The 26075-nt window shown below is 51.4% G+C and overlaps 1 protein-coding gene across 1 annotated transcript in view; it reads left to right on the top strand.

The window, feature by feature from the left end:
- NICN1 (nicolin 1, tubulin polyglutamylase complex subunit) overlaps window positions 1-26075 on the top strand; it is a 333601-nt gene that overhangs the window by 287587 nt on the left and 19939 nt on the right. The window contains exons 5-6 of the mRNA XM_069644172.1: window positions 15805-15876; window positions 17488-17592. Coding sequence (XP_069500273.1) covers window positions 15805-15876; window positions 17488-17592 — 177 coding nt within the window. The remainder of the gene's footprint in view (window positions 1-15804; window positions 15877-17487; window positions 17593-26075) is intronic.

The following is a 26075-nucleotide window of genomic DNA, read 5'->3' as shown; positions in this document are numbered from 1 at the left end:
ATAATAGAACAGGCAGGTTGGTGTATTACCCAAAAGAGCGGGGAGAAACCACACCAAGCTGCAAAAAACACAAGGTACAGATTAGAGGCAATAAATCAGAACATAAGGGATTGATGGAAATCTAGGATGTGAGCGAGTACCTGAAAGAGGTTTGGCAGCTATTAGTTTAGGGGGAATTTCTAAAGAAAAGAAAGAAAAGAAAAGGCTCCAGTTGGAAGTTCTAGGTAGGTGGTTAATATTGATAGAAAAGTAAGGAGAAGGTCTTACCCCCTTATGGATGAAAGGAGGTCCAAAGAGAACACAACGGAGGTATAAAATAATAAACAGGGAAGGTTAGTAGAGGGTAGCTTCCCGAACGGCACGAGGGTCGCAACTAGATTTGGGATGGTACAAGGAATCAGCAGAGCGTCCAGCTTGCACAATGAGGTATCCACAAAGTCTATTCACAGAAGACTTCAGTATGTTAAGAAGACAAGTCACAATGGCTGAAAATATCTTGCCGTAATCAGGAAACAGAGGAAGCGGTAATCCGGCCAATGCTTGAATTGTAAACAGAAGAACCGGATCAACAAATGTAACGTAATACACAACCAGCGGGAAGGAGAGACGTATTCAAATAAGGGGCAGACAACAGGCAGGTCAGAAAGCGTTCCGAGGTCAGGCTTCAGGTAAACTTGCAAGAAGGAGAAAAACTGGCTGTAAAGGATAACACAAGGCAGGTCCGGAGGCGTTCCAATGTCAGGTCAACAGCCGGCAATTCCAAAGGCAGACAAGGGGCACGCAAGATGCAAATCCGATAACAAGTCCGGGGTGAGGTACAGGAACCATCCAAGAGTACACACGAACGATGGCGAGAATAGCAACGCTAATTAGAAGCGCCATATCTTGCGCGACGTGTGTTTTTTATTTGGCCGAAGTAGCGTCAGAGTCAGCTGACTAGGAGACGCTGCTTGCTCCTGCAGCGTGGTTTCCCTGACAACCGCCAGCATCTCCAGAACGGGGAAGCAAGAAAGGACACCCTACCTCTTTGAAATCGGGAGCGCCGTGAACCGAGCAAAGCCGCTCGGTGCCCATGTGTAACACTCCTGCCGACTTCGTGGAAGGCTCTGCAAACCTACCAATGTGTGGCTAAAGTACTCCTATATGTATAATGTCCACTGATAAACAAGGAACAGCAACCTGCAGTGTCACGTGGGCGTGTTAAATGTCGCATTACTTTGATTTATCTGGTGCTTGCCTTTCCATGACTCGTGAAACAGATACATTGTTTCTGCACCCCGCAGTGTGACGGAAAGTATGAAGAGGTCGCCTGCCGGCCGTACAGTTGAAGAAACATGTAACTGCAGGTGAGGCAGTTTGTAGCAAGTCTGCAAAATGGCAAAGCTGGTGCACCTTCCTCACGCACATACTAGTGCATAAAAAGGGCAATTATTTTTTTTTAAATCTTTCTTTTTTTTTTTTTTAACGGTGCTTCCCTGGAAACCCTTTTTTGCCGGTTTTCATACGTAAATGTGTGTTTTCAACGTCAGCTCACATTCTTACAATAGGATCTTCACTGCAGTGTGTAGATTGCAAAAAAACATTTAATTGCCACTGTGCAACAAAGACATGCCATTTGCCTTGAAAAGGTGTATGTATCGCAAACCAATGTTCTCATTATCACCGGAGAACATCCCAGCAGCACTCAAGAAGTCACACATGCTTCTGTTGAGACCCTTCCGACTTCTGGCTGGTGACAGGAATCATTGGAATACTTCCATACTATTCTCGGGGGTATACACGAGAAAAGCACCTTGGCAGTAGGAAAAATGCACTGCACTGCTTTCATTATAATCTGCAGTTGACTGAACACATGGGGAACAAGGAATGTAACCCAAAAAGAAGGCTCCAAAGTGCATGATCACAACATCAACAGTTAACGAAGAGGCCACGTGTCGACATTCTACAAGCAGTCCGCCGAAACAGCCTGCTTTGACACTACACACCACAAAGCGTCCACTCCCTCCAAACGAAATTGCCAGACAAGTCTTCTTGGAGGGCATACATGCACAGATCTTCCACAAAACGATCACCCATGATGAAAACTGTATTGCCAGCCGCAATACACAAAGTAATGGGAAAAGTGAATTCGAGGGGATTGGGTCCTCCGACGTATTCCATATCTATGACGGGTAATGTCCACAGCTGTGCTGCTTCGGAACACTTTCGGTGTCTGCGTCCTGCGTCGATGATGTTGATGCGCCGTCCCCGAGGACCTCCTCCGACGGCCGACGTCACCCGATGTGATAAGTAGGACGCATGAATCCCGTAGCCTCAGTTCCGTTTTTTCCGCGAACGTGTTCGCTTCGTGAATCTCGGTACGCCTCGACTCTTTGGAGTTTGTTGTGTTCTTCTCGGTTCTTTGAACCTGTTCGGTTTTTGTGAAAAAAGCCTGTTCGCGATGATGTCTACCTCGTCTTCCACTCCGCGTCCGGGCTTCAAGAAATGTGGGGACTGTGGGTCCAAGATGTCGGTCACGGACTCGCAACGACGCCTGCCTCTGGTGCCTCGGGGAGGCCCATGATACGGACTGTGTCGACTGCCAGTCGCTCACGGCCAAGGCCTTGCGGGAGCGCAAGTAGTTGTTGTCGGTAGGTCGGGTGTCTAAGCCCCGGAAGTCGAGGTCTATGGGGCTTTCGAGGGATGACTTGAGAGGCGACTCTACGCGTCGTTGTCGGAAGTCCAGTGGGTCTCCTTCTAGGAGTCGGTCTAGCCACTCCTCTGCCTCTTCGAGGCATTCCCGGAAGCACAGGCATCGGTCGCCTTCCCCGTCCTCTTCCGAGGACTCCGCCCGTCGGCGGGTCGCTTATCCCACCATGCAAGCGACACCGGAGGAATGGGCTTCCTTCGGGAAGAAAATGTTGGCGATTCGCGAATCAGAGGGCACCGGTCCGTCCACGCCTCAGTGGGGTCGGTCGGCACCGGTTGAGAGACACCGCCCGTACGCCTTCGGGCTCGGGTGGTCGGCACAGCTCGCAGAAGAGGTCCTGCTCGGACAAGGGTAACCGTTCTCACCATGCCCGTTCCAGGTCCCGCTCAGACAAGGGTAACAGTTCTCACCATGCCCGTTCCAGGTCCCGGTCCTCGATGCGCTCGAGACCGTGTGATCCTGGGCCGTCTTCGAGGAAGACATCGACGCCTGTGGTGCCGAGGTCGTCGACGATCTCTCTCGAGGCTCCGCCTCTGAGGGGGTCGACGCTGTCGGCGCCTAGGTCGTCGAGAGACACGCTCGGAGCTCTGGCTTCGAGGCCTGTGTCGACGCCGTCGATGCTGGCGGCGCTGCAGCCGACGTTGACACCGATTTCTCTCGGCGCAGACTCGTTCGGCGCCCTCAACGCCTTTCGAGGCGGTGGTGTCAGAGGGGCCCCGTGGTATGGGTTTAGCCCCTAGAAAGGCTCTGGCTAAGGTCAGGCATAGCTTTGGTCCCCAGGTGTCTTCCTCTCACCGCCTGGAGTACATTTCAGAGGGTAATGAATGCTCTGATGAAGGCTTGGTTCCGGTTACGGTGCCAGATGAGCTTCTCTCGGGCCATAGCCAGTCTGATGACCTGAGGCAGTCACTGCATGATGCCAGTGGACTGGACACCTCTCCGGAGGTGGAGTTTTGTAGGCCGGAGCCTGGCACTCATGCCGATTCTTCGTACCGGAGCCTCATGTCTCGGGTCACCGAGTACTTGGGATGGTCGGCTCCCCCAGGGGAGTTTGTTCAGGATGATCTCACGGACATCCTTGATCTTGGTCCCCCCACTGACCCGGTACTGCCATTGCATATGGCTGTGCAGAGAAGGGTGGCGGCGGCTTGGACTGCTCCGGAGAGTCTTCCAGCAGTGGGCAAGTCTTTGTCGCGAAAATACCGTCCAGCCAGTAGCGACCTCTGCTACTTGTCCAGGCACCCCACTCCGGAGAGTTTGGTGGTGCAGGCGGCTATGGCCCCGGCAAAGCAGGCGTCGTATCCTACCATCCTTCCGGATAGGGACGACAAACGTTTTGACGGCTGGGCGAAGGAAGTGTTTTCTTCAGGGGGTATGGCGCTTCAGACGGCCAACTCTGTATGTGCCTTGTCTCGTTTTACACACACTCTGTGGAACTGTGTTGCATTAGCGGCTGAACATATTCCCGAAGGGGACGAACGGGATGGTTTCCTTGCTATAGTTCAGGATGGCGAGGATGCCATGTGTGAGGCCGTTCAGTCGGGTTTGGACATGGCAGATTGTGTCAGCCGGTCCATGGCGGCGAGCACCGTAATGCGGAAGTTTTACGTGGTTGCGGAAGTCTGGGTTCGCTCCTGATGTGCAGTCCCGGCTCCTCAACATGCCCTTTGACGGTGAACATCTTTTTGGCAGCAAGGCTGACGAGAGCCTTGAGAGGTTGCAGACCTCTAAAGCTGCAGCGAAGTCGTTGTTGCAGTTCGACAACCTCCGCCTTTTCGTCCTAGAGGACAACAATGGAGGGGAGTTTCCTTTCGCTATTACTCGTCCTTCAGTAAAGCGAGAGGAGCTGTCAGTCAAAGAGGCCACCATAAGAGTGCCAGAGGTGCAAAACAGGGTACTCGAGGTGCCAAGGCCGCTCGGCCAGTTGCCTCTTTGCCCTCGGGCAACGCCGCAGCCGCTACCACTAAATCATGAGGCCAGGTCCCATGGTTCGCCGGTTGGGGGAAGGCTGGCGCAGCATCCTGTAGAGTGGCGTGCCATTACTTCAGATGTGTGGGTTCTGGGGATCATAACCCACGGCTACTGTCTTCCTTTTTGGCAGAGGCCTCACGACAATCCACCTGGGAACCTCTCTTTGAAGAGTCCAGATCCGCTCCTTGTGCAGGAAATTCAAGCCCTGCTGGAGAAAGGCGCCATAGAACTGGTGCCTGTAGCGGAGAGGAACAAGGGATGGTATTCCCCTTATTTTTTGATTTCGAAGAAAGACTGGGGATTGAGACCCATCATGGACTTGTGCGGTTTGAACAAACTCCTCAGGAAGGACAAGTTCAAGATGGTTACTCTCAAGTCCTCCAGGCCCTTCAACTTCAGGACTGGTTGGTGTCTCTCAACCTCAAGGACGCTTACTTCCATGCGCCGATCCATCCCAAGCGCAAGAAGTACCTGAGGTTCGCGGTTGGTGACTCGCACTTTCAGTTTCGGGTCCTGCCGTTCGGATTGACCTCCGCCCCGAGGGTTTTCACTAAGCTTATGGTGGTGGTGGCAGCACATCTCAGGAAATGGGGGAATTCACGTCTACCCCTACCTGGACGATTGGTTGATCAGGAGGAGCTCTCCCGAGCAAGTCCTGGATCATCTGTCCGTCACCTGCCACTCCCTTCACAAGCTGGGCTTCTCCCTCAATTTAAAGAAGTCCCATTTGATGCCAACACAGCGGCTCCAGTGCATCAGAGCAGTGCTCGACAAATCCCTGGGGCAGCGTTTTCACATTCAGCAGATGGTGCACAAGTTTCAACTAGCCCAGACTCTCCCAGCGTCCGAGTTCTTGAGACTGCTCTGCCTCATGGCATCCTGCATTCTTCTGATGCCAGAGGCTCGTCTGCGGATGAGATCTTTGCAGTGGGCACTCAAGCTCCAGTGGTCTCAGTCCTCCGGCAGGATGTCAGACCCTGTTCAGGTGCCGCCCTCAGTCGCCCAGGACCTTCTGTGGTGGGCTGTTGAAGGCAATCTGATGAAGGAGGCCCCATTTTGGCTGCCCTGGCCGGAAGTGCCGATCGTGACGGACGGATCCCTCACGGGATGGGGAGCTCATGCCAACGAGTTGACAATCAGCGGTCGTTGGTCTCCGTCGGAGTCCAGACTCCATATCAATCTGTTGGAGCGGAGGGCCGTCAGGCTTGCCCTGAAGGCTTTTCTGCCGACTGTGCGAGGAAAGAGTGTCCTGGTTCTAACAGACAACACGGTGGCGATGCACTACCTCAACAAAAAGGGGGTGGCAGGGTCACTTCCTCTGTGCAGGGAGGCGATGCAGCTCGAGTTCTGGGCCATCCAGCAGGAAGTTTCGATCTCGGCTGTTCATCTGGCCGGAGACGACAACGAGACGGCGGACGCTCTGAGCAGGCAGAGCACGATCTCTCACGAGTGGGAGCTGGCTCAGGAGATTCTCCTGGAGATCTTCGCCCTTTGGGGGACCCCTCAAGTGGATCTCTTCGCCTCCAGTGTCAACCGGAAGTGCGAGAGGTTCTGCTCACGGGAATTTCCTCCAAAAGGAGCCTTAGGAGACGCGTTCTTGGTGGAGTGGTCATTCCCACTGCTGTACGCGTTTCCTCCAGTCCCCGTCATCCCGCAAGTACTGCTGAGGTTACGGAGGTTCGGTTCCCGGATGATGCTCATTGCTCCGGCGTGGGCCCGGAGGACGTGGTACCCGGACCTTCTCGACTTGTCCATCTGCCCTCCACGTCGTCTTCCCTACCGAGACGATCTGCTCTCACGGGAGGGGGGTCAGGTTCTCCATCCAGAGGTCAGATCCCTCAACCTTCACGCTTGGCTTCTGAAAGGTTGAGGTATAAGGATTGGGACCTCCCTGAAGACGTGATGGAGGTGTTGCTCTCGGCCAGGCGGCCGGCAACAAAGTCTCTGTACCGTTGCCGTTGGAGAAAGTTCTGCGACTGGTCCAGAGTTAAGAATGTGGATCCTTTTGAGTGTGACATTCCCATGGTTCTGTCTTTTGCTTTCCTTGGCCCACAGGGGCTTGCAAGTGGGGACCATTAAAGGTTACCTGGCGGCGCTGTCCATATTTAAGCGCTCGTCTGAAGAATGTTCCTATTTTAGGATTCCTCTAATTTCTCAGTTTTTGAAAGGGCTCACTAATGTGTTCCCTCCGTCACCTTTTCTGGTGCCCGGTTGGGATTTGAACCTTGTTCTCAAGTTTCTTATGGGTGCTCCGTTTGAGCCTTTGCATTCTTGCCCTTTGAGGCTGTTAACTCTGAAAACTGTGTTTTTGGTTGCGGTTACTTCCGCTCGCAGAGTGAGTGAGTTACAGGCACTTTCAGTTAAGCCACCCTTCACTGTGTTTCATAAGGACAGGGTTGTCCTTAGAGTTTGTCCTTCCTTCCTTTCTTCCGACGGTGGTTTTGGAATTTCATGTGAGCCAGAAGGTTGTTCTTCCAGCGTTCTATCCTCCTCCACATCCTGGTAAGGAAGAGGAGAGGCTCCATAGGCTTGATCCTAGGAGAGCGTTGAGCTTTTATATTTCGTGCATGTCCCGGGTCAGAGTGGACGATTAACTTTTCATTGGTTGCGCTGGAAAATGTTTGGGACAAGCTGTGACGAAACAGACTTCGTCTCGGATTATTTTAGCTATCTCCGAGTGTTACCGCTTGGCGGGTAAGGACCCTCCGGCTGGCTTGCGGGCCCATTCTACCAGGGGAGTGGCTGCGTCTACTGCCCTGCAGAGGGGTGTTTCTATTCGTCACATCTGTGATGCAGCCACCTGGGCTTCGGTACATACTTTTGTACGTCACTACTCCCTCGATTCCATCCGAGGGCAGGATCTGGCCTTTGGCAGGGAAGTCCTTTATTCCGCAATTTGATTGGGCATGCTGAATTTGGGTTCTAAATTCTTTTCCCACCTCCTTGCTTGGTGCTGCTTTGGGAGTCTGTCATAGATATGGAAAGCGTCGGAGGACCCAATCCCCTCGAAGAACAAGTTACTCTCTTACCTGGGAACGTTCTTTCGATGGGATGATCCGACGACTTATTCCATATCGCTCCCTCCCTACCTTCCCCACTGCAGAATTTCTTATGCGATTGAAGCTTGTGTTCCACAAGGCCTTGTGTGTCTGACTGGCAGAAAACTGGTGTGTCACGTTCTGGGGGAAAAAACTACAACTGAGGCTACCCATATGTATGCCGCCGTAGTGGATGACGATAACATCTACTACTGGAAAACTGGCGAGCTCTTTGCAAAGTGCATGCATATCAGTGAAATTGCACTCATACACAGCGTTCCACAATGCGTCCACTCCTTCCAAACCAAAATTTGACGTCTAAAGTGTCTTTGCAGGGCATAGTCGTGCAGACCTATGACAAAGGGATCACATACAGTCGAAGCAGGTTGGCCCAAAGACGAGAAGGCCTCTTTGTTTTATAGGGGTTTGTCTGATAACCTCAAAGATACCTTGGCCACGGTTCCGGTTGTACCAACGGCTTTTCATGGGTTACTGGATCTGGTTCTTCAGATTGATGACCGGCAGGCAGAAAGGAAAGGAGAGAAAAAAGAGGAACAATGCATGTAATGGTTACCCCTCCTCTTCCATCGTCGAACGCACCTGAGCCCATGCAAATCGGGGCCGTGAAGGGACCCCTAATGCCTAGTGAAAGGGAGAGGAGACGCCTGAACAATCTGTTTCTATTGTGGGTCTGCTGATCACCTCCTTAAGGCGTATCCAAAGAAACCCAAGAAGTCGGGAAACGCCATGACCCGGTAGTAGATGGGGTTCCCCTTCTGAGGCCTGCATTTCTGGACCCCGTATGGATCAGTCCAATCACGCTTACAGCCACCTTTCAGCCCATGTCCGGTTCTTTTTTTACCGGAGAACCCATTCTGGATTCAGGAGCTACCGGGAACTACATTGATCTTTCTAACACCCGTGAGAAAGGTGTCACGTTCAATGTCAAAAGCCACCCGGAGATGGTTAATGCTGTGGATGGAACCTCGCTTTTGTCAGGATTGGTTACAGAACAGACTGTACCTTTGTCCATGACTACGGCTACTGGCCATACTGTCATGATGCCTACCCCCAGGCATCCGGATAGAGTCCATCAGCCCCGGGAGCAGGCATCCAGATACTCATTAAAACCCCAACAGCCCCGGCTGGGGGCTGTTTGGATTCAGTCGTGGCGCCTTAGGCGCCAGGCTCATCATAGAAATCAGTCCTGGCGCCCTAGGCGCCAGGCTCATAGACTTTACTTACCTTATGCAGACCATGCTGCAAATGAGTCCAAGCCAACGTGAGGCCTGGATGGGACTATTTTATTACAGGGACTATTTTTCACTCTGGTGTGGTTCTGGGGAACTTCTTACCTGGGACTACTTTGCAGGCTATTTAAACCACGCCCGAACAGCAGCCCATGCTTTGCGTTATTCTGCATCCAGCAGCATGACGCTCACCGTGTCTGCAAGTCAGCAATCAGTCTTCTGCCATGCCCGCCTCGAATCCGGAGCTCCTAGACAAAAGGCAAAGAAAGGAGAAGAGGTTAGATCAGACAATATTTGATTCCTTACCTGATTTCGGACCCAGCACATCTCCGAGCCTGGAAAGGACATTATTTCAGCACGCGTCGCTTCGCCAGCAGCAGCGCCGCGTTATACTCACCAGTCCACCACATCTTTCGACTCGGCGTTGCCTCCATCATTTTCTTCGTCGAAACCCAGCACCTGGGGGGAAAACAAAAGGAATAACAACGTGAGCCGAGAAAACCAACAAGGACAATCTCTTTGCCACTATAGGCTTACCGGCTTTACCACCAGAGGCATTATTCTTTAATTCGCCACATCTTCCTATGCTGCACCTATAAAGGGAGAGAAAACAGCAAGTTAAACTCATGCAACTTTTACCGGACAGTGTTTGGTAATACAGACTCTTACCTGAACGCCATCAGCTGCCTCCAGGCAAAATTCTTTTGGACCCAGCTGCAACCTAACGAGGGAATGGAACAAGAGTGAACATTGGACATATTGAACTCTTTGAACTTTATAGACACTAGAGTCCATATTCCTCCAGAACTCCTCCAGTACCTTCAACCCAGTGAAGTAACTGGTATCTACGCGCCCCTGCATGCCATGCAGGATGGAGAGCTCATCATTTAATAACATAAGGTGAGGTTACCAAAAGGGAATATCGGAGGTGATTGGTGGGGAGAACGAGAACTGTTGGGGGGGGCCATCACTAAAGTCCACGGGTGGCTAAATCCCTTTCTCCACTTGCAGGAGAATACTTCTACGAGTCCAGCAGACAAGATTAGGCGGGCCAGTCCAGACTGTCCTCTCTTCACTACGCATCACGTTGGTGGAGACCGCAGCTGTCCGGGTCCGATCGACGCCCCTGTGGGAACCAGGTGAGCGTAACACATACTGAAACCATTACCTTTGACATTATCACAGCACCCCAGTTTAAGCTCATTCTGGGCTTACCTTGGCTTGGAAGGCATAACCCAAGTATCGACTGGAGCATGGGAAATGTGTCTTTTTCCTCTGAGTACTGTGAGAAACATTGCCAAACGCCTCACCATCTTGTTGAGAACCCCTGCCGGGCTCTCTTACAAGTCGCACCAGCGGTGGGGGCTCTTGTAGCCATGGCCTTACCCCCAGAATATACGTCTTATAAAGATGTCTTTGATGCCAAAGGTGCCGAAGTATTGCCACCCCATTGTCCATATGATTGCCCGATTGATCCAGTTCCAGGGGCTAAAATACCGATTGGCAGGGTGTATTCTTTAACCACCAAAGAAGACGCCATATTGAAGGAATACATCGATAAGGCACTTAGTACGGGTTTCATCCGCCCGTCTCGGTCATCGGTGGCCTCGCCCATGTTTTTTGTACCAAAGAAAGAAGGGGACCTTCGTCCATGTATAGATTATCGGGAGTTGAATGCCATCACTGTTCGGAACCAGTACCCTATACCACTAATCTCTGTTCTATTAGATCAGTTAGGCACTTCAGAGATTTTCACGAAACTGAACTTAAGAGGCGCTTACAATCTTGTTAGAATGCGTTCAGGAGACAAATGGAATACTGCATTCAAAACGAAATACGGTCCTTGAGTATTGTCATGCCGTTCGGTTTATGCAATGCCCCTGCTACCTTCCAGCACTTTATCAATTATGTGTTTCGAGATGTTTTAGATACTTATGTGATGGTCTACTTAGACGATATTCTCATTTATTCCCCCTCCTACAAGACCCACATCGAACATGTATCTGCTGTTCTCCAGCGACTTCGAAACAATCATTTGTACCCTAAACTGGAGAAATGCGTATTCCATGTTACTTCCTTTGAATTCTTGGGATACAACATCACAGATAAGGGCATTCAAATGAACGACATAAGGTCAAGGTAGTCTTGGAGTGGCCAATACCTCTACTCTTAAACAATTGCAGTCGTTCCTAGGTTTTGCAAATTACTACAGGTGCTTCATTAAGTCCTTTTCTAGCATTGTTGCCCCTCTCACCTCGTTAACCAGTTCAAAACATTAGTTTTCTTGGAACCCCCAAGCCCAGAAGGCCTTTGAGCATCTCAAATCTTCATTTACTACCGCTCCTGTCTTGATGCACCCGAACCCAGAACTCCCATTTGTGGTTGAAACGGATGCCTCTGATATCGCAGTGGGAGCTATCCTTTCACAGGAATGTAAGGACAATGGGGAACTACACCCAGTGGCTTCCATTCGAGGAAGCTTACAGGCTACAAATCCAACTACACCATTACGGAAAAGGAACTCCTAGCCATTCGGGGCGCTTTTCTCGTATGGCGCCACCACCTCCTAGGGACTGCAGTACCGGTTCAGGTATATACAGACCATCGTAATCTGTTGGCGCTGCAGTCGGTGAAATGCACCACCGCCAGACATGCCCGCTGGCACGAGTTCTTCTCTATGTTCCACTTTCAAGTCACATACAGACCCGGTTCTCGTCACTCCAAAGCTTATGCCCTCTCCAGAATGCATAACGGCTCCCCGCCTTCTTTGGACGAACGTACTGTTCTGCTTCCTACTCAAGTGGTATGTGCTTGTGGCATTCAAACCCCCTTACATTCTGCCCTAATCAAGTGGGCTAAGGATAATCCCCGATCCATCCACGACATGAATCTGAGACTACTTCATGGTATCCCTTACCATAATGGGATGGTTTATCTTCCCGACTCGGGGACCCGCACTCTGCCATGCAGGTGTCATGACACCAAATTCTCAGCTCATCCAGGGGGTCGGAAAACTTTAGATATGCTACAGCGTTGGTCGTGGTGGCTTCAGATGTCCAAAGATATTCTGGAATTCGTAGCATCATGTGCCATTTGTGCTTAGTGTAAGATAGTCCCACCTAAACCCATCGGCTTACTGCAACCATTGCCGATTCCCCGATGAACCATGGGTCATATCATCGATGGACTTCATAGTCGAATTACCTTGTAACCATGGGCATGACACCATTTGGGTTGTTGTTGACTACTTCTCCAAGTTAGCCCTTTTCATCCCCTGCAAAGGACTCCCTACGGCACCTGCTCTAGCTAAACTGTTAATGCATCATGTATTCAGGCACTATGGTCTACCCCACGTTATTGTCTTGGATCGTGGATCCCAATTCACGTCTCGTTTTTGGCGTGCACTGACCACATTATTGGGCATAGAGGACCGTTTTTCTACCGCTTACCATCCCCAGACGGATGCTCAAATGGAGAGCTTAAACGCTACATTGGAACAGTATCTACATGCCTCACGGTGCAATATCAAGAGTCCTGGTTGTCCCTGTTAGACATGGCAGAGTTCGCTTACAACAACTCGGTCCATACATCCACATGGACCTCGCCTTTTTATTCCATGTACGGACGGCATCCTCGCACTCTTCCCATTCAGCCGATCCCCTCGGTCTCCAGCCCTGCTGCTAATGCGTGTGTACGAGACCTGGCCAAGATCCGGGATAAAGTATCCTCTCAAATCCATAAAGCTAAGATACAGCAAAAGGCACACGCAGATCTTCATAGATCTCCTGAACCCGCATACAAAGTGGGTTCCAAGATTTGTTGACAACTCAGAATTTGCACATACTGGGCCGTCGTTTTCTTTTACCACGTTTTGTTGGCCCTTATCGGGTTACTGCCATTGTCAACCCAGTAACGGTGCATCTAAAACTACCGGATGACTGGCACATTCATCCGGTCTTTCATGTCTCCCTACTTAAACCATGTCTCCCTTCAACCACTTTGCCCTTGCGCCCTTCTCCGGTTAAAGTGCAGGGTTCGGATGAGTATGAAGTAAGCCGCATTTTTGATACTAGGGTTCGTAATGGGGTTCGGCTGTACTTGGTTGATTGGAAGGGTTACGGTCCTGAAGATAGGACATGGGAACCAGCGAATAAAGTCCATGCCCCTCTGCTGGTTGCTGATTTTTGGTCTGGGAGGCGGAGGTCTTCTTTGAGGAGGGGAACTGTCAGGATTACCCCAAGACAACGCCTGCCTTCTCTCAAGCAACCTAGAAACGCTCGTGTGAATGTACCGCAACGGTCAACACCCATTTTCAGCCTTCATCGCCGCGGAACTCACGTGGCCATGTTACCATGGCGACTGTGGCATCCTCTCCACAAGCAACGCTATCGCGTTTCAGAAAGGAGGAGTCACGCCAGGTTGCGGCCACCCGTTCTGGGTAGCCGCACACGCTGATTCCGATTGTTTGATCGTAGCTCACATTTGTCCTGTATTCTTGCTCTTGCTCCTTGTTCCTGTTTGCCCAAATCCCTCTTGCCTGATTTCCTTCTTACCGACCACGGCCTGCAATACCTGACCTGCTTTGCCTCCTGATTAAAACCTATACTCTGCTCGCACGCTGCCGATCCTGGAACGTTACATGACCAGCTTTGCCTCCTGATTCAACTACTCCTTCATTGCCCGCACGTTGCCGACTCTGGAACTTCCTCACCTGCCTTGTATCCTGATACAAACATCGCTACACTGCTCACAAGTCGCTGACTCCAGACTACTCTTCTCAGCATTGCCTTGCCTCTGGAACCCAAGACCGATCCATACCCGCATTACCTTGAGTGAGCCTGCATTACCCAGTTCATTGCGCCCGGACTAGAGACTGTCACATTTGGCGCTTAGGTCGCTAGGCGTCCTCGTTTCGTCGGGATAGTATTGGACTAGAGACTGCTGGGTGATCCGTACAAGCATCCTCGTGCCGTCGGGTGAAAGGGTAGGTTGGGTGGTGCAGAGCTCCTCAGTAGTCCCCGTTCCTGGATCACGTTGGTAAGTCCCTTCCAGATTCATTCTTCGAATCCACTTGCTGTAGCCTCTTGTCATTATATTGTTCTTGTTGCGTCTTGTTCTTATTGCATCTTGTTCTTGGGAGGTTCCATCTGAATCGCTTCTACAGTATCCGGTGCCCATGTTCCTCGTCAGCTGGAGCAGTGATCCCATCTTTCGGCTAATTGATTCCTTTGTAGTTTTCCTTGTGACTACAAAGGGATACATTGGTAGGAAGAACTCAACGGCTACACGTCGAGTACTTCTACAGAATCGCCAACTCAGAATTGGCACATCCTGACAAAGACTTTGCTCACTGAAAATAGATCCAAATACATAAGTATTTACTCTTTAAACTTATGGATATCCTGTGGCAATATTGCTACCTCTTAGCTATCATGGATGCAGTCTCGTTTTATGCCTGTATCTTTCAATCATGCCTTATCCATGTCTGCAAATATTTCCTTCCAACCAAGACTATATACAACACTCTGATAGGTTTATAGTGATACAGAGTTTCTGCTCCAATATATTTTTTCTGTTTAATAAATGCTAGCACAAGTAAACTGGAGGAATCACCCTGGGTATCACTTTTGTCCCTACATATGCCAATTTCACCATGAAAAGAAAACTGGGCTGGTCACCTAAAAAGCAACATTTCAAGCAGAAATGTATCTGGCTTGCGTAACCAGATTAACTTTTCATCCTTGGCAAAGAGAAAGAATGGACGAGTTTTGTAGCAACCCTCAATGTCAATAAAAGTGAATTCCAATTCCCTGAAGTGCATCACAAATCCAGAATCACAAACTTGGATGTACAAATCTCCTCTCAAGATGGAACCCTCACACTACTGTGTTCTGAAACTAACAAACTTAAACACTGTCCTTAATGCTACTTGCGTTCATCCAAATAACATTAAACCTATCATTCATTGGACGTTGAACATTGCACATTCCATGGGTCAGATCTGTCTCCCTGAATTATGATCCACTAAATCTACTTTTTCCTCCACTCCATCCTTCTCTCTCCCATATATTTGTGCATGTTCTAGCCCTCCCCACCACATCTGGGCTTGGGTCCTCTTTTTCCTTGCTTCCCTTTATGCAAGCCCTGGCACTTTCTTGTAACCTCACCATATGCATAAGTTTGCTCCCCATGCCTAATGTCACTGGGTTTCTGCTCACCTCTCTGTGCAAATATCTCCTCTGCAGCTCTGTGTGGTGACTCCTTTAGTCTTCCCTTTACATTGTTCGGACATCCCTCCTCCCTCCTGATTCATCTCCATGTAGATCTCCCACTTTGCTTTCTGCTGATCTCTCCTGCCTTACCGGCCAGACTCCACAGTGGAACTGTTGTGGTGGTGCATGGCTCCATAAACTCGCCCATTGGTCACACTTACTTGTATGTGCACTGTGTAGGAGAAAGAGAGCTGCACACCTATACACATTCCCAACAGCAGGTGAACTCCACTTTTACCTTTCCTTATTTCCTTTGTAGACTGTTGATGGAGGTACCCCCTTACAAGGGAGAGCGAAGAAACCACTCTTTACTCCAACCACCAAACACAATTTGAACACTAATATATCAACAAGTTATTACTTAAGTGGAGCTATTGTTGTTGAAACCATGGTGAAATACCTGTTTTGGAAAGCGTGTAGACCTGTGTAGCTTTCATTTGCGTTTGTTTTTATTTTAATTGTTTTATCTGCCAACTGTTGGTGAATGGTCAACAGACAATCTTAAACCCTGAAAACACTTATATTGTACGTCTTTTGTAGAAAACACCTAATCCCTTCTGTTTTTATCTCTTGCCATGATTTAGAGTCCGCAAAAAGGATTTCCGACCTGGCTTTCCCATCCGTCGGCACAGGAACCACCATCAAATTTGCACCATGTAAGAACTGTAAGATATGTACTTTAAAATGGAAAATTGCTTACATGTAAGAAGCCCAAGTGATGCAGGGTAAACTTCATAGGTGACATGCGAAGTATTAAAAGGCTAACACATAACTGGGACAGTAGACATGTCAAAGGCTTATCAAAAGCAACAAAATTATATAGCCGCTTTACTGAACAACCAGCAGTTGAATTGATAGCCAAAAAATGCAAATCAACAAATTGTCCAACATAATTTAAAGTCTGTAGATCACCCTGAAGGAGGCAACACCTTGTTGGAGTAAGATTGGCTCATGGGCAACCAAAATGCCTTACTATTAATTTTACAGTTTTCAAGCATTGGCTATTAGAATGCTATCAGGAAAGAATAAGAAAATGAGGCACATGAAAAATAGAGAGATGAGACATTAGGGCACAGCTGTCGGTATCTTTAGGGAAACTGCTGATGAGCAGTTTTACATTGAAAAGAAACAGAATGAAGGGAATGGAGGATAGATTAGTAGTAGAAGGGTAGAGGCGAATAGATGAAAATTGGTACCATCGCAAACCTAATACAGTGGAGTGGAGGAAGACTGAGGAGTGAATTTAGCTCGAAGGCTCCATTTTCTATATTGTGCCTTGCAAAGTATCTGTGGAAGTCTTTTATTGTAAAGCTTTTTGGAAGTGTAGTGGCAAGTAGCGCCTCTGGCCAGCAGCGCTGTTGAAGCAACCTCTGAATCCTCTGGTAGTCACAAACAATGACATGGTGCCATACCAAGTCAATGGAGTGGATATTTAGGCACATACAAAGCTGAGTTTTAACAGAATGAGATAACAAAGAAAAATACAGATGAGAAAAATACTGATGCCTCACATATAAGCCAAACAGAGTGTTTAGACAGCCCCAGCAAGAAGAGAACACATCTTTTGAATACTGAACAAGTCTGCAATCGGTCAGGTCCTGGAGGCATGGAGAGAGCATGCACACTCTGGTACAATAGATGCAATGTGTCTCTCACATAGATATGCCACAGTCTGAGCTAATACTAGGGAGACACAGCAACACCTGGGGCCCTTTGCAGGCAGTCAAAGGTGTGGTGCAGAGGTTGGCATAGGGTTATATAAGGAGTCAGAAATGTGGATTGCTTCAGACCTTGCCCTCTTCCGTTTCACTAGGGACCTGTGAGACTCTGAAAGAAGTCGTCTTGGCATGGAGATAGCATGTACACTCTGGTACAATAGTTAAAATGTGTCTCTCACATAGATATGCCACATTCTTAGCTAATACTAGGGAGACGCAGTTTTTATCTGGGCCACGTGGGTAAATGTGGTATCTGTCCTCGCAAAGGTTTGTAGGAAAATGGCAAAATTAAGCATCCAGTCAATGATGGTCACAATAAGAGTGTAGTACTCTAGACTCTAGTATTATAGTAGAATGAAGGTAAATCAACTGGGAAGGTGGCTTTGAAATGTGATGTTTTGGGATTGTGCCAACAAAAAAGGAAAATGGAGTAGAGATAGCATGGGAGTTGATGGAAGTGCACTATGGTGACGAAACTAACCGATGCATTAACGTGACTATTCTTGTTTGAATTGTTTGCTGGTTTCATTATTTTCATTTGATGTCCAGGAGCTTCCTGATCCAGACAGGGTTTCCACAGAGGTCCAGCAGATGTGGGTTTTGACAGAGATGATACGTGCTAATCAAACTTCTGCTCGGATTGGACGGTTTGATGTGAGTTTCTCACTACAGCTCGATGTAAAGTACTTTTTGTTAAAGAGTATGTTTCATTTGTCTAGCCAGTTAATATCAAACGTGCTGTAAGCTTGCATTGGGTGTAGCCGCTTCAATACTTTCCTGCAAACCCTGCATCTTATCGACCAGCTTCCACTCCAGTGTGCCAGATTTTCTCCTGGCCATGTCTTTTCCCTACCTACTCATCGTTTTCCCCATCTTAGTATTTTACCTTTCCCTTTGTGACTAATTTCCTCTTATTGTGTGTTCCGTTTTTTGCTGCGTCATTCCCACGTGTCCAGGTTTCTAACCATAGGCCCATTGTCATTGCCAGTCTTATGAAAACCTAGTGCTAGAAACAAAATGTATTTCTCCAGCATGGGGTCTGGCATGGATTCACATGCTCATGAATATTCCCCGTCGTCAGGCTGGGAATCCTCGGTAAAGAAAAAACCAGTATCAGTTTCGTTTCTGATCTGTCTTTCGTAGTAATAACCAATCACTGGTCTCTGCGTCATACTGACCACAGCCAATGACTGCCCTCTACCTAAGCACCGCCTCTGGCAGCCATCTTCAGATTTTTACCGCACGTTCATGTGTTGGGATCCTCGTGCTATTGCTCTCGAGCGTTAGTGCTATTTTTTCGCGCTTTTTCACAAAAACTTCGATTCTTTCGGTCAAAAGAGCCTCAAGCTCCACCGATCCTACATCCGATCAACGGGGACCCGTGTCGGATTCATCTGTGCCCCTCAAGGGTGAAGATTTCGTCGAGCTACACTTCGGAGGACTCCAGAAGCTTCTCAGGCCCGGTCTCGGAGATGGCCCAGGAGAAGGGAAGCTCGACGCCCGGAAAGCTGTTCAGGGCCTGCCCTGGATGCCAGCTGCAGAACGTCTTCAAGGAGGACGAACACTCTTTCTGCCTTTACTGCCTTCATGGGGACAAGACGCACGTGGAGAAGGACTGTGCGTTTTGCGGCAACATGTCGGAACGGACCATGAAGGACCGCCATCAACGTCTCGCCAGCTGGCTGGAGGGTAAGAGCCCGTCTGGCGAGAAGAAGAAGAAATCTGAGCGGTCTTCTAAGACCTTTGAGGGCGCCCCGGCGACGGGGGCCCAACATAAGGCCAAGCACCGCGAGTCCGCTGGCACCGGGAGCGCCGAACGGTCGGGCTCTACGGGCGCCAGGCAGGGCGCACCCTCCCCGGCACCATCAACCACGAGCCAACGCTCTGGGTCGGGTAAGAGGAAGGCCGAGCACCCGGCGAAGCTCCTGGAGAGACCCCGGTCGAGCTCTAAGGCAGAGGAGGAGCGTGGCAGTGCCCCCTCCCTCAAGGATAAGGCGGTGAGCGCACCTAAGGTGGTGAAGGCCTTGATCCATTCGACCAAGCCCTCTATCGAAACGGTCGCGGCGGCCCTGGCCCAGCCTGTGGAGGCTGCACCAGTGGTGGCGGCCTCGGGGCCCAGAATCTCCCTGCCTCCTCGGAGGGAGTCTTCTTTCGTGCCCATCGATAGGACCCCCGTGAAACCCTCCGTGGGGAAGAAGGGGGGGCAGGGCGTCGTCGGAGATTCGGCCTCAACCTCAGAAGAGGAACTGATCGAGGTCTTAAGCCACGGCCTAGGCGTGGAACAAGACCAGCCCGTCGGAATGGGCCCCGACGCAGGTGACGACGACGACATCGTCGAGGATACCGACGGGGCCCCTGCTCGCCCGTCGGATTCCCCTCTGCCAGCGCCGCAGGACAACTCAGCGGCCATTTTGTTGGCTATACAGTCCTTATGCTCCGAGATAAGGACGAGACTACCGTTACCGACGGAGGAACCTCTCCCGTCGGGGGATCCAGAACCGGGACCTTCTGGTGTTCCCCCTACCAAGAAAAGAAGGATCCATCCACCGCCTCCTTTTCAACCATCGCGCCCCATTCAGCCCTCCTCCCCGTCCACCCGAGGGGATGATACGGGGACTGACACGGCAGCGACGGGTACGGACGACGAGGCATACGACGAGGATTTTCCGTCGTCGCCTCCCCCCAGGGCTTCTCCGCCCGACGAGATTGGATCTTTCCACTCAATGATCGCCAGGGCATCCGAGCTTTTCCAACTCTGCCCTGAGGAGAAGAAAAAGGAGGGCTTCCTTTACCAACGGCGCGAGACCAAGAGGAAGACGGTCCTCGCAGTGCCTCTGTTGGACGACATTTGGGATGAGGGCCTTTCCCTCCTCAAGAACCCTTCCACGACGCCAGCGAAAAGAGACCGGTACGAGAAAAAGTACCGGGTCCCGGACTCGGCCCCCCTATGCCTCCGGGCGCAGCCTACCCCGGACTCCGTCGTCTCCGCGGCAGCCAGGAAGAAAACGGGGGGGGGTGCGGCCTCCACGTCGACTTCCCCGCCGGACGGCGAGGGAAAGAAATTGGATGCCATGGGACGCAGAGTCATCTCGTCGGCGGCGACGACGATTAAAGCGGCCAACGCCTTGGCTATCGTGGCCCGCTACGACAGGGAACTCTGGTACAAGATAGCTCCCCTGCTGGATTTTCTGCCGGACGACAAGAGGGCGGAGGCCCTTGAGATCCTGCAGGAAGGTGAGGTGGCCTCGGACCACGCCATCACCGTGGCGACGGACATCGCCGACACTGGGTTCCGCCAGATGGGCAACGGCGTTTGCCTTCGACGGCGCGGATGGCTCAAGGCTACGGACTTTCGGCAGGACGTCCAGAACAGGGTCCTGGACATGCCCTTCGACGGGAACAACCTGTTTGGGAAGACAGTGGACGATTCCCTTCAGGCCATCAAGGCGGATACGGAGACGGCCCGGGCCCTTGGAGTGCTGCAGCAACGGCGGACGCCCTTTCGGAGCGGCGGAGGCAAGGGCGCCTCCAAAGGTTCCGGCGGCGGTTTCGCTTCCTACCGTCAAGCGGCCCGCTCGTCGTCGCAAGAGGCCTACAGAGGACGAGGCAAGTCTGGCGGCCCCCGCCGTCGTCGCCAAGGGGGCCAAGGCGGCAAGGCCGCGTCCAAGCAGGATTGAACCGGCCGTGGGGTCGGGCCCCCACCGAAGCACCCCGGTGGGAGGCCGGCTGGCGGGCTTCGTCAGCGTGTGGGAGTCCATCTCCACCGACCGTTGGGTGCTGGACGCCCTGGCCCGGGGCCACGCGCTCGAGTTTCAAAGAAGGTGCCCGCGCGTCCCCCCCGTGGCCAGGAAAGAACTTCACGTCCCTCAACTTCTCCTGGAGGTGAAGGCGATGCTCAGGAAGGGCGCCATCGAACTCGTCCCAAAGAGGCTTCGGGGCTCCGGAGTCTACTCGCGTTACTTCCTCGTGAAGAAGAAGACGGGAGGATGGCGCCCCATCCTGGACCTGCGACGCCTGAACAAGTTCATCAAGGCGCAGAAGTTCCGGATGGTCACCCTCCAGCACGTCCTGGGTCAGCTGGAGGAAGGAGACTTCCTATCGTCGTTGGATTTGGAGGATGCCTACTTCCACATTCCCATCCTAAAGGGGCACCGAAAATTCCTCAGATTCGTGGTCCAAGGGCGTCATTACCAGTTCAAAGCCCTTCCCTTCGGACTGCGGTCGGCACCCAGGGTTTTCACCAAGTGCCTCGCACCGGTGGCGGCGCAGCTGCGCCGCGAGGGGATTCACGTCTACCCCTACCTGGACGACTGGCTCATCCGCGCCAAGACGAGGGAGCTCGCCGTGGTCCACACGGCAAGGACCGTCCAACTCCTCACGGACCTGGGATTCTCCGTGAACTACGCCAAATCCCACCTGGTGCCCGCGCAAGTCGCACTGTTTCTGGGAGCGAGGCTCGACACAGTGTCCCTTCTGGCCTCCCCGTCGGAGGAGAGGACCAGGACCATCTTGGGCAAGGTGCAACGGATGTTGGTGGCCGACGCGGCCAAGGTGAGGTCCATCAAGTCCCTCCTCGGGATGATGTCTTCCTGCATCTACCTCATTCCCATGTGCAGGCTCCGGATGCGCCCGTTGCAAGAGTTCCTGGATGCGCGCTGGATCCAGACGACGGGCAGCTTCGAGGAAAGGATCAAGCTCGACGAGAGTTTCCGACGAGCGATACGGTGGTGGGGCACCCGCGCGCATCTGACGGCGGGCATGGACTTCCAGACCCCAGCCCACCAGGTGACTGTGACCACGGATGCCTCCCTAGAAGGGTGGGGAGCGCACACCGAAAATCTGCACGCAAGGGGACTCTGGCTCCCGACGGAGAAGTCCCTGCATATCAACGTCCTGGAGCTCCGTGCAGTGTTTTGGGCCCTCAGGTCCTTCCTTCCGTCCCTCAAGGGCAAGGTGGTGAGGATCTTCACCGACAACACCACCACCATGTTTTACATCAGGAAACAGGGCGGAACCAGGTCCCCAGCGCTGTCCAAGGAGGCGCAGGACCTGTGGCATTGGGCCGTCGCCCAAGGGATTCTTCTGGTGCCGTTTCATCTGGCAGGGATAAAAAACACCATCGCCGACTCACTCAGCAGGGAGCTGCGCTCGTGCCACGAGTGGGAACTACGGCAGGATCTGGTGGATCGCCTCTTCCGACGGTGGGGCACACCCCAGATCGACCTGTTCGCGACGGCGACGAACACCAAGTGCCGGAGGTTCGCCAGCAGGTTTCCCCAGACGAGGAGCATGGGCGATGCTTTCTCGTTCCCCTGGGAGGGCCTGTTCCTCTACGCGTTCCCTCCCTTGCCTCTGCTAATCCGGCTCGTCAACCAGCTCAAGAGGTCACGGTGCAGGATGATCCTCGTCGCACCTGCGTGGCCGAGGCAGATATGGTTCCCGGACCTTCTGGACTTGTCGGCGTCCCCGCCAATCAAGCTGCCGGCGGACGCGGATCTACTCTCCAGGGAAGGAGGCGCCATCCTCCACCACGACCCGAAGTCGCTGAACTTGCAGGCCTGGCTCCTGCAGCGCTAGAGTTTGGAGGATACGACATACCGGCCGACTGCAGAGAGGTTCTTGCAAAGGCCAGGGCGTCCTCGACTCTTAAATGCTACGGACACAAATGGAAGAGGTTCTCTGTCTGGTGCCACGCACAGAAGATTAACCCTCTACGGATTACGGCTCCCCAAGTGCTGCCGTACCTGCTGACGCTGGCCAAAGCTGGTCTGGCACACGCGTCCATCAAGATTCATCTTGCTGCGATCTCCCGATACACCAGAACCACGGGCAGGACGTCCTTGTGGTCTCATCGTCTGGTGAAAGAGTTCATGAAGGGACTGTTCAGATCGTTCCCGCCGGTGAAGGCTCCGGCCCCGGCGTGGGAGCTCAACGTGGTACTGACCAAACTCATGGGACCTCCGTTCGAGCCTCTGCACTCGGCCCCGTTGAAGTTTCTATCGTGGAAAACAGCTTTTCTCGTGGCCATCACCTCCGCACGACGAGTGGGAGAGATCCAGGCCCTTTCCTGCAAGGCACCGTACTTGACTTTCCACGACACGAGGGTAGTGCTCAGGACGCACCCCTCCTTCATGCCCAAGGTACCGTCGGACTTTCATCTCAACGAACCCTTGGTGTTACCTGTGTTCTTCCCGTCGCCTTCGTCGCCGGCTGAGAGGACTTTGCACTCGCTGGATGTAGCTAGAGCGCTGAAGTTCTACGTGGACCGCACGAAAGGTTTTCGGAAGACGTCACAACTCTTTGTGAACTTTGGACCTGTCAATCAGGGGAAGGCTCTCTCGAAGGCTTCCATCTCCAGATGGCTCTCCGGCTGTATCATGTACTGTCACCGGTTGGCAAACCGACCGCTGCCTGGCCGTCCGAGAGCCCATTCCACCAGAGCGATCGCAGCTACCACGGCGTTCCTATCTGGTGTGCCCCTGCTGGACATATGCAGGGCTGCTACGTGGAGGTCGACGCACACCTTCACGAAATTCTACTGCGTCGACCGGGATTCCAGGGAGGAGTCCAGGGTCGGCCAAGCAGTGCTGCGCAACCTGTTCGCCTGAGGTGAGCCTGGTGAGGAGGTAAGATGCTTAATGTTGAGTTGATGTGATGCTTAATGTTGAGCCTTTGCCACCTCCCGTGGTTGTGCATGTGTGTACTGCTATGTATTCTTTATTCATGAGCATGTGAATCCATGCCAGACCCCATGCTGGAGAAGGAACAAGTTACTTACCTGTAACTGTTGTTCTCCAGCATGGGTCTGGCATGGATTCACATGCGAACCCTCCCGCCTACCCCTCTGCGGCTCTTCACTTGGTCATACTGCCACTTCACGTGCTTCCAAATCTGAAGATGGCTGCCAGAGGCGGTGCTTAGGTAGAGGGCAGTCATTGGCTGTGGTCAGTATGACGCAGAGACCAGTGATTGGTTATTACTACGAAAGACAGATCAGAAACGAAACTGATACTGGTTTTTTCTTTACCGAGGATTCCCAGCCTGACGACGGGGAATATTCATGAGCATGTGAATCCATGCCAGACCCATGCTGGAGAACAACAGTTACAGGTAAGTAACTTGTTCCTTACTTTGGAACAGATTATCAAGGTAGAATGTCGGGGTGACATCACCCGTACCCTAGACTTGTGTGTCTTCATCATGACCACCTCACCTGGTTCTCTAACTGCATTCTGCTTGGAGGGTGAAAGGAACGGAGACCTAGTATTGGTGTGCAGAGTGCACCACCTGGGTTTTCTCTGTTCTACATGAAAAGGAGAAGGCACTTGGGAGAGCATGGTTCTCCATCATGGGATCTTCATTGATACTTATAAAACGCGAAATTATATCTGCCCGCGTGGAATAGCTCAAACCCCTTTTTTTTTAGTACTAGAGAAAACTTTATTAAAATAACATTGGCACATTTCATATGTTAAATGTTAAAGGTATTTGTACCGCGCACCGTCACCAACGGAATTGGTCCCCAGGCGCTCAGGCGGATCTGTAAATGATAAAGGTGAGATGGGTTAGTAAGGTGAAGAAGGGAGTAGGATAGTGAGAGGAGTGGTGTTCTGTTGGCGGCTTCAACTCAGTATACACCGGGTGTTGAGCTTTGGTGCGGGTATCGGATCGGAGTCAGTCCGTATATGCTGTTGTTCCGGCTTATGTGTAGTTGCAGTGTTGTGAAGTGCATGTGGCTTGTTGTGCGAGAGATGGTTGTGTCCGTTTTTTGAGTGAGAGAAGTATGCAGAGTATGAGCTTATATTGGTTAGTGGGTTACCTGACCTTTACCATGCTAACATTCACAGTTCCGTCTGAGTGTGGCACCTGCCGGCCCGCACACTCCCACCCAGACGCGGCGCAGGCTAGTGTCCAGGACTCCATCCAGGTGTGGTCATGCCAACATTCATACTTCTATCTAGATGCGGCACAGGCCAGAGTTTAGAGATCCGTCCAGGTGTGGGTATGCTAACACTCACAGCTCCATCCGAACGCCACGCAGGCTAGTGTTCACAACTCCAAGTGTGGCACATGCTAGCATTCACGTTTTTTCTAGGCGTGGGCATGTTATCCTTCAATCAATCCTATCCAGATGTGACGCAGGTCAACGTCTATCTAGGTGCGTCTGCCGGTCTGGATAAGTTTGTCCGGTACATACGAGTGGGAGAGTCACTTGAGGGCTTTCGTCTGGGTCTAGGTATGTAGTCAGTCTCTGCAGCCTTCCTTTGTGGCTATTTTCCATGATGTCTTATGCTCTGTCGAGTGGTTGGTTCTTTGGTTTGAGTGTTTGTCCAATTTGAGAGTGGCCGAGGTTGGAGTTATTTTCATCATTGTTTTAATGTCTGGGCATTCTAGTGCGTCTCCGTTGTGGTTACGCTTTGAAGAGCCATGATTTGAGGAGTTTCCTGAATGCTAGGTGGTTTGTTGTGTTCCGTACATTCTTAGGTAGATCATTCCAGGTTTTGGGTGCCTGGTGAGAGAAAGACGATCCTCTGAGTTTTTTTCTGTTGTAGGGTTTTGGTTCCAGGCGTATGTCGGTGCTTGATCTTAGTGTTCTTGTCGGTTGATGTAGGCGTAGTTTGTCGGTTAGGAATTCTGCGCCTTGTTTGTGTATTGCTCTGTGCATGATGCACATGGTCTTGAACTTTATTCGTTGTTTCAGTGGTAGCCAGTGTAATATTTTTAGCGCGGGTGGGATGTGTTCTCTTCTGGGTAGCTTGAGGAGGAGTCTGGCTGCTGCATTTTGTATGCGTTGCAGTTTTTTTTAGAAGTCGTTCGGGCATGCCCAGGTATAGGCTATTGGCATAGTCTACTCTGGACATGATCAGAGCGATGATGGTAAGTGTTTTGTTGGCAAACGACAGGAACGGTAGGATCCTTTTTGCTGCTTGCAGGAGGAAGAAACATTTCTTGATTACCGATTTTACTTGTGGCTCCAGAGTGAGATTGTTATCCATCAGGACCCCTAGGTTTTTTACAGTTGATGATGGTTTTGGTGTGGTGCCGAGCTCTCTTGGCCAGGGGATGTAGTTGATGTCTCCTCCCTTTTTTGAAACAATCATTATCTCTGTTTTGCCTGGGTTGATTTTAAGATGGTT

Source organism: Ambystoma mexicanum, chromosome 2p, assembly GCF_040938575.1.
Source record: "Ambystoma mexicanum isolate Mex_15411 chromosome 2p, UKY_AmexF1_1, whole genome shotgun sequence".
Classification (NCBI taxonomy): Eukaryota; Metazoa; Chordata; class Amphibia; order Caudata; family Ambystomatidae; genus Ambystoma; species Ambystoma mexicanum.
Note: the sequence above shows the minus strand (reverse complement) of the source record. Positions and strands in the feature narration are given on the sequence as shown.